At 35.5% G+C, this 14,033-nt stretch overlaps 1 protein-coding gene across 1 annotated transcript; it reads left to right on the top strand.

The window, feature by feature from the left end:
- The first annotated feature begins 4,405 nt into the window (after positions 1 to 4,405).
- On the top strand, positions 4,406 to 12,224 carry LOC129741283 (ficolin-2-like). The gene is made up of 3 exons (XM_055733008.1): positions 4,406 to 4,434; positions 10,503 to 11,291; positions 11,968 to 12,224. Exons 1-3 carry the CDS (start codon positions 4,406 to 4,408, stop codon positions 12,086 to 12,088), a joined length of 939 nt encoding a protein of 312 aa, XP_055588983.1. The 3' UTR covers positions 12,089 to 12,224.
- Positions 12,225 to 14,033: the final 1,809 nt, after the last annotated feature.

Below are 14,033 nucleotides of genomic sequence, written 5' to 3'. Positions count from 1 at the left end.
CGGCGAATCTCAGAACGTCTCAACGGCCTTCGTTAGCTCCTGGTCATGGTTTTGAAGGAATTGTTCAACCACGTTCTCAAACTGGTGCAGCTGCTGATTCATCATCTCCTGAATGCTGGAATTGGCTCAAATGTGACTGGCTTAGTCGTCTTCAGTTTTCACCGATGCCTCGGCCACCAGTCGGAGGGCACGCAACTAGGCAACATTGTCCTGCGGGCAAGATTCAACTTTAATAGTCCCTTAAATCATCAATTACATTTGTTCACACTTAAACCATCCACACTGGTCACTGGTTGTACAAGAAGTGAAGTATGAGACCGAATAAACATATAGGAATGGTAAATGAACTATATTGCCATCATAGAATGAATTCTCTAGGATTACTACGATTCGTACCTTAATACAAAACTTAACATACTCCCCCGCCCGAATAGATCGTTCAGGACAAAGAAGATTTCTATCTCGTTTTCTTCGATTCGAAGACCCAGAAACAATTGCATGAAGTCGCAAAAATCTGCTACCTATCTGATGTGTGTGATGTAGAATAGAATGTGAGCATCTATCGACTTGTTGATAACCTTAACTGTTTTCACACATTCAAATTTTAACTAAAGATTCAGCGCCTATTGGATCTGATATTCTACTCTCTCCTTATTTTCGTACGAATATGATCTTATTGGAATCACTTTTAATGTATTAACTACTTCAATGATAATGTTTCTTTCAATTTTTCTTTTTACATCTTTCGTTTTATAACGCGAGAAGTTGAAAGCGGCATCACAGTTCTTAATATATCTACCTGTGATAGCGAAAGTCGTCTGGCTTTTTAAATACAATTCAAGGTGATTCGTTCACAATCCCTGAGCGTCATTCGGGTTCGAAAATGTCACAGTTCCACATTCTGTACACAAACTCCAAGACTCATATTATCTTTCATTTTTCAATTTTGAATATTGGCGAAGCAGCTCAAATATCTTTTTTTTGCAGGCTTCTGTAATTCATAAAAAACTGTTAATGGAGCCTTCTTACGGGAATCCAATAGTGTCAACTTATCGTGTGTAGAAAAGATTGCAAATTGATATGAAGATTAATTATGTGCTTGTTGGGAAATTCTGTGAATGAGCAATGTGTCCTCGAATAGAGTAATCAGAGATTACTGATCAAATAAAACATCAGCAACGTGTCCTCCTAAGTGGATGCGTTCTTCCTCGGTGATTGAGAAGAGATTTAAAATGGGCAAAAAACTGCTCGTTATAAAGGAATTTATTGTTGTGCTAACATTCACAATATTGTTTGAAAACTTTGGTTTTAATTCTCAAACTCCGCAAATCTGAAATTTAAAAATAATGTGCACCAAATATAAATAAAAATTTCATCTTTGCAAGTCACTTCAATGGCTGTTGATCACAAATAGAATTTATTCCTTTAGATCCTATATCGGCTAAGACGGTGTATATATTTTAGATACATATTTATTTCTCAAGTTTACTTACACTAGAAGTCGTTTCTTACATGAATTTTCTTCACTATGGTCAGAGAATCTTATTGGGGTTTGATGAATCTCGACAATTTGACCTTAAACTCGAAGCCATATAATGCCCTTGTACTATTTATCATTATGTAATTTGCCGACTGTTGCCAAATATATAAAGTTCCTCACAAAAAAGATACAGTTTTCGTGGTTTAAACTGTAATGATGGTAACAAGGCTGCTAAATGTCAGTCAATTTCGTTCGATCTTGACTAGCTGCTAGTAGTAAATGTCAGCAAAAGAATACCAAAGTCGTTTACGAACTGAATGACCAAGCAACAAAGTCAGTCATCAGGCAGCAATGTCAATGTTGCATGACATTGTTGTACTTCATTATTGTACATTGTTGTACATCACACACACGGTCATCTTATTTATATCATTTGGTGGTTGTGTTGGAAAGGCTTTTACATTATAAATATGTTAACCTACAGTTGCAAAAATGTAATCTTCAGCAGAGAGAATAAAAAAGTCGCAGCAATCAGGATTTTGATTAATTAACTTGGTCATGACATTGCATTGTAATCGAACGTCGATGACCAAAATTTAGTATCGCATGAAATTGACATGCAAAACAGTATCAAAGTCGTCCGAAATTTGGTGTCTGACCCTGACCATTGGCAGTTCTGGATGGTAAAAATTAAATAAATTTACTATCCTCCACAAGACATGTCTTTTCCTTTATCCTTCATTACCGTGAGTTCGAGCCTAAGAGTAAACATCGAACCCAGTTGTACCGAATCAAGTTTCCAATAATTGTCCGCCAACTGCAACGTTGATATAAAGTCGCGAATACCACAAAGATGGTAAAACGAATGTAATCGAAACAAACGAAACAAACGAACGCTTCGAGGTTACTAAAATAATTTGGCAGATCATTCTGACTTCAATGCACAAGGTTTTGGTTTGTTAGGCCTACTCACACATCCTAGAAATACTATGGAATATATCTTATTTTGTGTTCTTTCGAGAAAAATCTCAATTCTTTGATGACATTTGTTTAATGCTAATATGCTGGAAACTGCATTCTTTCCTTGGACAATAATGCTATCGAAGTTCTAAATTTTGACGACCGTGGCAGGAATTATAAATGTCAATAAATTTTATTATGAAAATACCTTGTTGAAATACGTGATTGAATACTTTTCCTCAAATAATAATCTCAATGACGATGCTGGAAAAATAAATGACATTTTGAACCTTGCAAACCTCGTCGGTTTTTTGTAACTCTAACGAACCACTTTTTGTGTTTCATGCAGTGATTACTAAAAATTTGAGAAGCTTTCTCCACTATCATTTTAGTCCGTTGAGATTTTTTATAAAGACGATTATTTTAATGTCGGGTAAATATAATTGCCACCTGAGGCAGAGAGAACTAAGTAGTAAAAGAGCTGCTTTACTATAGTCTCTTTACAAGTAGTGATGGAAAGAGCTGACCGTATGGGTTGATTGACTAAACAAAATGTTTCTCTGGGAACAACATGGCCCAAAACATGAAAAAATCATAAAAATATCTTTCTTTATCGTGGGCTTTCAAATCCAACCCAAAGAAATATCCCTGTCGTACTGAAAAATACTGCAATTGGATTTCGACACACCATGATTTTATATGCGTTTTCCTAAACAGCCACATTTTCAAACTATCCAACGGTATGTGCATTAGACTGAGTCGATTTGGGGTCATTTTTGAATTTCTCAAACCCTGGGGTCTTAAAAGCTTCGTGTTGGTCCAAAACTCATCCATGATTTTTTGCAGAATTTTTAAGTAACGTTTACATGAGTAAATTTGAACTTTTAGGTTTGTATGGGAAAATTGAATATTTTGTACTGAAAAATCAACATCGTTTTTGTTTCTTCTGTGGAGCCGAGCCAGCTGGTGGTTTTTGTGCCAATTTATAAAATTCCTGAGGGAAATTTTCCGCTGAACAACTTTGTCGAAGACCTAAACTTCGTATCTTATAAGGCAAAATATTTATTAGCAGTTTAATAGGGGTATGTCTTTTCGCATTGATAAACCATTAATTCAATTGACATCACTGCAGGGTGCCTATCGAGGTACTGCATTACTACTTTTCATGCTATACATCGCGGAGCTCCAGCAGTGATGTCAATATAATTTATGGTTTATCAATGCGAAAAGACATACCCCTATTAAACTGCTAATAACTTTTTTGCCTTATAAGATACGAAGTTACGATCTTCGATAAAATTGTTCAGCGGAAAATTTCCTTTAGGAATTTTATAAATTGACACAAAAACCACCAGCTGGCTCGGCTCCACAGAAGAAACAAAAACGATGTTGATTTTTCAGTACAAAATATTCAATTTTCCCATACAAACCTAAAAGTTCAAATTTACTCATGTAAACGTTACTTAAAAATTCTGCAAAAAATCATGGATAAGTTTTAGACCAAGGCGAAGCTTTTAAGACCCCAGGGTTTGGGAAATTAAAAAATGACCCCAAATCGACTCAGTCTAATGTGCATGTCTGTCGCGGGTTGCTAGGCGAGGGAAAGCTTGCTTTGATATATTTGTTAACGTTTTCGAGAAAAAAATTCATTTTGAATGAATTCCATTGCGCGGTGTTCCTTCCATCTCACTCTTGCTTGATGGTTGCATTAAATATGTTCAAGCACGACTACGCCGCAAATTAATTCAACATAGGAATTGGCCTATGCTGTCATTACTCCAGTCGAACATTAACTCTTTGCGTCTGCCAGCTGGTTAATGGATCACTGTTCAGCAAATCCAAGAAGGTCGATCTTAGGACAACACTTCTAAATTACCATTTTTAAAAGGAGACCGGTCATTAAACAATCTGCAAACTTCCACCGCCACCGAAATAATGTAATTCGAAATCACTTCTTAGAACAGCATGTGGCTCAATTTCGAATACCTGCGTGGGTAAGCTTGATATCAAATGTTCAACACAGTAAAAATTTTACCTACCGAATGGTCATCACTGTACATTGTTGGATTTTAGGTGACGGATAAGCTACATGCAAGGGAAACAATGAAAAAATTTCCAGTCTGAATCAAAAACAGTCACATCATCGCCATTTTGGAAAGCATGTTCGAACAGCCCAAATCATTTCGTTCAAGCAAAGCCGACCAGGAATCGACTTTTGGGAAAATGTATATTTTTGAAAATATTGACCCAATATCAAAATTTTCAAAATTCGTGTTTGTAATTGACCCAATATCAATTTTCTTTGACCCAATGTCGAAAAAGTTCGTTCTACATTTCGACCCAATATCAAAATGTTTTGTTATCGCATTCAGAACTTTGACCCAATATCAAAGTTTTTGACCCAATGTCGAATAAGTTTTAGCATTTCAATACTTTGACCCAATATCAAAGTTTATTCGACCCAATATCGAATAGTTTCTATTTTTCAAACTTCGACCCAATATCGAAGTCTATCATCTTGATCGGCCCAATGCCAATGTTAGTTCGGTTCCAAAATCATAATTTTCAACTTTAATCGACCCAATATCGAGTTCTTCGAGGTTTTTTATACTTTGACCCAATATCAAAGTTATCAGCACTATTGACCCAATATCAATATCCAGTTCAGTTTCCATCATCGACCTAAAAGCTTATTGGAAGGAAAAATCAGATATTAAAAATTTACCGATAAATCGTATCCGATTCGATGGACCACTCTTCATGTTCACACTTAAACCATCCACACTGGTCACTGGTTGTACAAGAAGTGAAGTATGAGACCAAATAAACATATAGGAATGGTAAATGAACTATATTGCCATCATAGAATGAATTCTCTAGGATTACTACGATTCGTACCTTAATACAAAACTTAACAGTAATGACTTAAGTAGTAATGACTTGATATTTTCCTCCGGAGAAAAGGTGTTCCAAAATCGATCTTCCGGGCGAGCCGATAAATGCCGGGACTCCCGGCCCGGGAGTAACAGAGTCGACCTCACGGATTAAATTTGATCGAATCGCAACTTTTAAGTACAACGCGTGGCAGGAGATCTACCGCAAACTGAAACGCGTAGCAGGAAGGATTGGGTTGATGATTAATACGTCCAAGACGAAGTACATGCTGACCTGCGGATCCGAGACCGACCGAACCCGCTAGTCCAGTAGTAACAAGGTCACGATCGACGGCGACGAGCTGGAGATAGTCGAAGGCTTTGTCTATCTCGGCTCACTGGTGACCGCAGACAATGACACCAGCCGTGAGATCCGGAGGCGAATTATCAGCGGAAGTCGTGCCTACTATGGACTCCACAAGCAACTGCGGTCGAGAAGACTTAGCCCTCGCACGAAGTGTAACCTGTATACGACGCTCATTAGACCGGTTGTTCTCTACGGGCACGAGACATGGATATTGCTCGAGGAGGACCTGCGTACACTCGGAGTATTTGAGCGACGAGTGTTAAGAACCACGACTGTCCTGTCCTGCAAAACAGGTGTTCGCTACGAATCCGGTAGGAACAAGACGAGCGGGGGCGCAACGAGCAAGGTGGTTAGACCAAGTGGAGCGTGATCTGGCGAACGTGGGGTGCCCGAGAAATTGGGGAACGGTTGCCATGTGTGGGGCCACTCGGGGATCTACCGAGAAACCTACACGACAATCAGGTTTTCCTCCGCCTAATCGACGGTCTTTCCTTTGTTCCCAGCGTGGCAAAGCGCACAACCTTTCTGGCGCACTACGACGAATCGACTGACTGACTGGCCGGGCCTGTGGCTGAGCTCGTTGGAAGGAAAGAGAGGATTGGTGTGAGGAAGACATCATTCGTGACAGATCTAACAATGCTGGCATATAGTGGTGCCAGTTGCATTGTTTGACTTATGTTTGACACGATTCCTTTTCTCATATCCCACACCATGGATCGAGTGAATTTTAAGAATTATGTTCGTCAAGTTATATCGTGAGACGGAATACTATGTAAATAAAAAATAAAATAATAAAACTTTGTTCTATAAAACCTAACACAAAACTTCGGGGAACTCAAAGATACTCAATTAATGAAATTAGCAATAGTAGTTTTTCTAATCATACATCTCAATTTCAAAAGATCGTATTTATATTACTTTACAAACTATAGTTTTAAGGCTGCGTAAAGATTAATTAAATTATTTCCAATTATTTTCCAGGCAACTGAAATATCATCTAAAAGTTTATATGTTCATGATGGATACACTGTAACTAATTTCCAGTTACTACACCCAAAATTCAGCCTCTGTGCCAATGGCGTGTAGTCAATTACATAGCATCATTGGTACAAGAAGATAACGCGATCGGTGCTGATTCGATTTACTCCCACCGGCATTAATCTCCCAAGTTAACCGAATTGCGTATGTCTGAAAGAAACAAAATAAAAACGCTTTCACGTCCCTCCCTATCACATCACAAGACGAAGAAGGATGGAAATAAATACCGGCCAACACCAGGCAGCCAGCGAACCGAGCACTGTGCGTGTGAATGTAGCAAAAGCAACAACAAAAACATCCTTCTAATTCAATCCCTTCAATCTACCGGCAAACAACCACGGCCGAGCTGTGCGTGTGTATGCAGTAAAAGCAACAACAAAAAAAAACATTCCTTCAATTCAATTCGCCGGCAAACAACCACGGCTAAGCTGTGCGTGTGTATGTAGCAAAAGCAACAAGAATATATTCCTTCAATTCACCGGCAAACAAGCACCGGCCAAGCTGCCCGGCTTTAGCAGCTGTGTATATGTAGCGTGTGTATGTAAAAGCAGGCAGTAAGCAAAGCACAGTTCTCATTCAATGGGTTTCCCGTTTCCTCCACTCCCGTTCCCTTTCCCGTTTCCATCGCAAGACAAATGAATACCTTGAAAGGAGGCCAAACGCCGGGAAGCCACTGTCGTGCGTTTCTTTTGTGATTGATCGGCGGCAGAATGCCTATGACAAATATCCCTCTTCCTGCATGATGTTCAAATAGTACACTGGTTAAGATGTCGGACTGGCAAGATCATTTGGTTAGTGATTTGAGTTCGATTCTCCCTACGGGGCGCTATGGTTTATAATTTTATTTTCTTGTTTCTGGGATGAATTATCCAATAGGAACGAAATCCCATAAAATGTTTTTCTTGTTTTGCTTGAATGTAGTGGTCATGCATCATTTTAGTTGGGAGCCGAGTCCTTATGCCAGTTACGGTTTTTCAAACATATCATCTTCGGCACAGTGCACATTTCAGCGCATTATCGGCACAGAGATGTGCTAAATAGGCATTGGATTTTTGCAACCTCTTCTATGGGTGTAATGTCAAGCAGACTGGCACTGTCTTCGAGGATCAATGAGTCAAGTCTTCATCAACCAACTTCGACCTTCTCATCTCTTTCAAACCTCAGACGCCGGTCGGTTCCAAATCAATGGAGTGCTCTGGTACCATTCCAACATTGTTATAAACGATATTGCGTATCTGTCTAATGTCGCAGCCTTTGGAATTAGCAAAAAAACATCTATTACAAGAAAAGAAAATGTGTCGTTTGTTAGCATAATGTAAGTGCTCCTTTTTAAATGGAACTTTGAGCTTTAAGTGAAATTATGATAAGTCTTCCAAAACAGCATATTTTTTAAGTGATATGCTAAACCCAATTCTGATCTATTCAAGCTATGTCCTCTTGTGGTTTATAACGTTGTTTCTTTCTACTTCGTGTGAAAAGAGAGAATAAGAAATTGCTTATCTAGTGTGAGATGAATGAAAATATGAATTCTCCGTATCGGATACAGTATCGGAAAACAAAATAAAATATTCAAGCAGTTTTCTAGAAAAGGGTCAAAATTGATTGGACTATTCATTGAATAAAGAATACATGGAAACTACAGCAGTACTTTTTTATTAGATTCACAAAAATATGAAAATATTCCAGTTGAATAAATTCAAATTTATTGGTTTTCATACTGCTTCTCACGTAAGTACATAAGCTTTACTTTTCCGGTTTTATGGTGCTTTTACAATTTAGCATTCAATAATAACAATTTTTAACATTCATGTGGATCTTATATATTTACCATGCATGTTTTTTTTATTAGATTTTATTATTTTCCATGTAATACTACGTGAAAAGTCTTCCAATCATTTGAAGTTTATAACTTGTAAAATAACTGATTGTTTTTATAATGTGAGATATTGTAAGAAGAAATCAGAAATAATCATAATAATGCTCACCCTATGCACTCATGTTAAATTTCATATGGACCATTCAAATATTACGTAACGCGTTTAGGGAGGAGCAGTTTTTTTTACGGTTTGTGGATATTGGATAGAATATCTGAAAAGAATGTATTCCGTATGACGGAGGGAGGTCGAAAATTGTGTTACGTAATATTTGAACGACCCCTCATGGTCAGCAATTTGACTGCGCCTTAATATATACATTTTCGATTTCAAGCCACTTCGGTGAAAAGTGCATATCGTTGTTCAACAACGTAATTGATGTGTAGTAGTGCACTATCGATTTTTTTTATTTTTAATTCTTTGAAAACGCAATATAATTGTCGACCTTTAGGCGTTTTGACTTTGGTTCGCTTCAAGTCAATCGATTTGTTTTCATAGAGATTTTGCCGGAAAAATTTAGAATCTGGATGATCAACCCGAACAGACAAATTTTGTTCCAAATTTTGTTATCATGCCTTTTGAGTTAAATTTTGAATCGTTATGCAAAAATTGTGGTGATACAATGCCAAAATATACCTCTTAATTTTTAATATGCAAATGGCATATTCATGCCAAATTTTGTTCTTTTGATGCTTAATGATACCTCGTTTAGCCTTTATTTCGTAACAGTTTTGATGGCACAATGATGCTAAATTATGGATGGGGGCGACTCTAAAAAATGGTATCCTTTTGCTATCAAATCCAGTCTTGAACTGGTTGCAAAACGAGGTTTCATTAAGGTTTACAGTAGGCATACAGTAGGCATAAATGTAGTATCCGTATATGAAAAATGAGACCCAAGTTTTGGCATTGTACCACCTTTAATCGGGCAAAATGATACCTCAATTTACTTTCAAGGCATGATAGCAAAATTAGGTATAATTTTGCCATAAAAGTCTGCTCGGGTCAACACATGAAAAATCAAAATCAATGCAGCAAAAACACAAACTATAGTGTTCCCACACCTGAACAGTTACCGCCTAAAGCCGACTACGAAGATATCAGTACTCAACAACGAAATTGAATGGTCTTCAGAAGTTCGATATCTTGGACTGATTCTCGATACGAAACTGGTTTTCCGTTCGCACATCGAGGATCCAGTCAATAAAGCAATAGTTCTTCTTCAAAAACTCTACCCGGTCATTGCTAGGAAAGCAAACACTTCCACCCAAAACAAGCTCCTCGTTTGCAAACAAATAGTGTCCCCAATGTTAGAATACGGATCACTCATATGGAGAGGATATGCCAAAACGCACCTAAAAAGGCTTCAAGTCATCCAAAATCGATTCCTGAGGTTGATCTTAAATCTACCATGGCATACGAGCACTTCTGAAGTCCATCGGCTGGCAGGTTTCGACCCAATAACTCAACGCATTGAACTTTTTAACCTTCGCCACGAAGCAAAAACCAGACATTCGGAATGGCAATTGCTGAGAGAACTGTACACATAGTGTGCTAAATCATTGTAAATAGTGTAAATAGTAGTTTAGTTTAGGTTAGATAGTTAGTTAGTTGATTGATAAAAACTTAAACAAAATAGATAGGTTCAAATTACTAAAGCAATCAATTGGAAACAAAAAACAAACAATAACTGTACTTTAAAAACTGTAACCGAAGATGAAAAGCCTGTAGCAGAATCCCTTAAATTGTAAACATCAATTGTTAAACAAAAATGACTGAATAAAAATTACATTTAATAAAAAAGGAGTAATTTTTGGAACACTGACCTCCAGTCCAAAATTTTGTGCATTTTTTTTTTCTCCCAATTAACAATGTTGCATGCATTAATGCATTCATTTATTGTATTTCAGGCTTTCTAACATTAAAAACGACACCACCAGATTGGAAAAGAATGACGAAGGGCAAAACACTGAACTCGCAAATATTCGGAAAACAATCGAAAACATCAATACTACAAACGTGCAATTAGAAAAAAATCAACTCAAGCTTCTTGAAAAGCTTCTAAAAAACCAAGAAATCATTCAAAGCAACGAAGCTCGGTTTTCTGCTAGACTGGAAAATTTATTAGAATCTATTCATGGTCAAACGAAAAGTATTAACACGGGCACAGAATTGAAACAACTGACATTCCCGAAAAAAACGTGTTTAGACGTTCCGAGCTCTACATCTGGGATCTTTCGACTACAACCTGGAGATTCCTCTTTTAAGGCACTGTGCGACCAAGATTACGAGGGTGGTGGATGGACGGTTATTCAAAACCGGTACGATGGTTCCGTAGATTTTTTCCGAAATTGGACAGACTACGAAAAAGGATTCGGTGATCTGCAGACGGAGTTTTGGCTCGGGTTGGAGAAAATTCACCAGCTCACCACCCTCAAAGCACACGAGCTCCACGTAGTTCTGGAAACGTTCGATGGGGAAAAAGCTGTCGCTAAATATAGTCACTTTGTGGTGGATGGACCCAAAGACAAATATAAATTGTCAAGCTTAGGCACCTACAGTGGAAATGCTGGGGACTCGCTCAAATATCATCTAAATATGAAGTTCACCACGAAAGATGAAGATAATGACGTTGGTGAAAAAGGAAATTGCGCTATCACTTATCAAGGTGCCTGGTGGTACAAAAAGTGTATTGATAGGTAATCATAACTTTATACTTTAAGAAACAAATGGAATTCATGAGAATTCATGGAATTACTAGGACATTACTTTAATTTCGAGATTGAATTTTTGAAATGTTTAAAGCTTTGTTTCCACAATAAAAGGTATACATTTTCAGTGAAGATTTACTTTGGAATTTTCATGATTTCTTAAATTACTTTTTGACAAAAGTTGAATTAGATGTATAAGTTTTTCATTTTGTTTTAAGGTAAGAGGTTCGTAAACTCCCAACGAGAAAACACAATTGAAAGTATAATCTGTTCTGTAGTCAAGCAATGGAGTGAAATTTTTAAAAACGAACACACACATATACAGGATCTCAGTGAAACTTAATGTTTCTTTGAAGTTATCTAAATTCTACTTAAGACTAAAGCGTACATCTTTCAAGGATATAATGGCTAGCATCTTACTAATGCTAACACCACCATCCCACAGAAAGAGTACTTTGTATGCCGTGACCGAGACTCGATCTCTTGACCTCTGGCTTAGAAAACTGAAACGCTATCCCCTAGGCAACACGATTGGTGGCAAATCGTGGCATTATCGTATTATCTCAATTTAAATGAAAAATATTTATTCCGTTGAATTCTAAATGAATTGCTTTTGTTGGTTGAAAATCCACAATAAAAAAAAGTTTTACTTTTATATTTTCAGTAATCTCAACGGCTTGTATAGAAAAGGATCGAAGACAGGAGAAGACATGGTTTGGTATCACTTTAAAAATGATAAAGCGTGTTTGAAACGATCCAGAATGATGGTTCGAGCCATAAAGTGAAATAATTTTAAACATACTTCCTTAACTTGAAACAGCCAGACTAGCTTGTCGCACAACAGATTCGGAGAATGAAAACGAAAAAATAATCTGCACCATAGGATTAACATTGCAGTCATAGCTGTATTTTCTTTATTTGTAGCACATAAAATTATTTGTTCTCATCAGTAAGAAGAAGAAATCCAGAAAAAAATAAAATCTCTTAAGACTAAAAAAAAAATTAGCATTGAATTGTTTTCTTTCTGTCCTGTCCCAGTCTTGAGGAAGCAGATATTCACCCAAACGAAACCCTAATTTTAATTATACAATCCATAATCTACTTTTTTCAGAACTTTTTTAGGAACCTAGATAAGTTCTTGAAGATTTAATCATTTTTTTTTTAAATTTTTCATAATTTGTGTAGTTTTCGTCATTTTCGACAATTTCGACAATTTCGTAATTTTGGTCATTTTGGTCATTTTGGTCATTTTTTATCATTTTTGTCATTTTTGTCATTTTTGTAATTTTTGTAATTTTTGTCATTTTTGTCATTTTTGTCATTTTTGTCATTTTTGTCATTTTTGTCATTTTTGTCATTTTTGTCATTTTTGTCATTTTTGTCATTTTTGTCATTTTTGTCATTTTTGTCATTTTTGTCATTTTTGTCATTTTTGTCATTTTTGTCATTTTTGTCATTTTTGTCATTTTTGTCATTTTTGTCATTTTTGTCATTTTTGTCATTTTTGTCATTTTGTCGTTTTTGTCGTTTTTGTCGTTTTTGTCATTTTTGTCATTTTTGTCATTTTTGTCATTTTTGTCATTTTTGTCATTTTTGTCATTTTTGTCATTTTTGTCATTTTTGTCATTTTTGTCATTTTTGTCATTTTTGTCATTTTTGTCATTTTTGTCATTTTTGTCATTTTTGTCATTTTTGTCATTTTTGTCATTTTTGTCATTTTTGTCATTTTTGTCATTTTTGTCATTTTTGTCATTTTTGTCATTTTTGTCATTTTTGTCATTTTTGTCATTTTTGTCATTTTTGTCATTTTTGTCATTTTTGTCATTTTTGTCATTTTTGTCATTTTTGTCATTTTTGTCATTTTTGTCATTTTTGTCATTTTTGTCATTTTTGTCATTTTTGTCATTTTTGTCATTTTTGTCATTTTTGTCATTTTTGTCATTTTTGTCATTTTTGTCATTTTTGTCATTTTTGTCATTTTTGTCATTTTTGTCATTTTTGTCATTTTTGTCATTTTTGTCATTTTTGTCATTTTTGTCATTTTTGTCATTTTTGTCATTTTTGTCATTTTTGTCATTTTTGTCATTTTTGTCATTTTTGTCATTTTTGTCATTTTTGTCATTTTTGTCATTTTTGTCATTTTTGTCATTTTTGTCATTTTTGTCATTTTTGTCATTTTTGTCATTTTTGTCATTTTTGTCATTTTTGTCATTTTTGTCATTTTTGTCATTTTTGTCATTTTTGTCATTTTTGTCATTTTTGTCATTTTTGTCATTTTTGTCATTTTTGTCATTTTTGTCATTTTTGTCATTTTTGTCATTTTTGTCATTTTTGTCATTTTTGTCATTTTTGTCATTTTTGTCATTTTTGTCATTTTTGTCATTTTTGTCATTTTTGTCATTTTTGTCATTTTTGTCATTTTTGTCATTTTTGTCATTTTTGTCATTTTTGTCATTTTTGTCATTTTTGTCATTTTTGTCATTTTTGTCATTTTTGTCATTTTTGTCATTTTTGTCATTTTTGTCATTTTTGTCATTTTTGTCATTTTTGTCATTTTTGTCATTTTTGTCATTTTTGTCATTTTTGTCATTTTTGTCATTTTTGTCATTTTTGTCATTTTTGTCATTTTTGTCATTTTTGTCATTTTTGTCATTTTTGTCATTTTTGTCATTTTTGTCATTTTTGTCATTTTTGTCATTTTTGTCATTTTTGTCATTTTTGTCATTTTTG

The sequence above is a fragment of the Uranotaenia lowii genome, chromosome 2, assembly GCF_029784155.1.
Source record: "Uranotaenia lowii strain MFRU-FL chromosome 2, ASM2978415v1, whole genome shotgun sequence".
NCBI classification, from domain to species: Eukaryota; Metazoa; Arthropoda; class Insecta; order Diptera; family Culicidae; genus Uranotaenia; species Uranotaenia lowii.
Note: the sequence above shows the minus strand (reverse complement) of the source record. Positions and strands in the feature narration are given on the sequence as shown.

What these genes read in the sequence shown, in the direction of transcription:
- LOC129741283 (XM_055733008.1), top strand. Translation starts at nt 4,406, where the DNA reads ATGTGGCTCAATTTCGAATACCTGCGTGG. An exon ending in AATTTCGAATACCTGCGTGG is followed by an intron (nt 4,435 to 10,502) that starts GTAAGCTTGATA and finishes ATTGTATTTCAG; the next exon opens with GCTTTCTAACATTAAAAACG. An exon ending in TACAAAAAGTGTATTGATAG is followed by an intron (nt 11,292 to 11,967) that starts GTAATCATAACT and finishes TTATATTTTCAG; the next exon opens with TAATCTCAACGGCTTGTATA.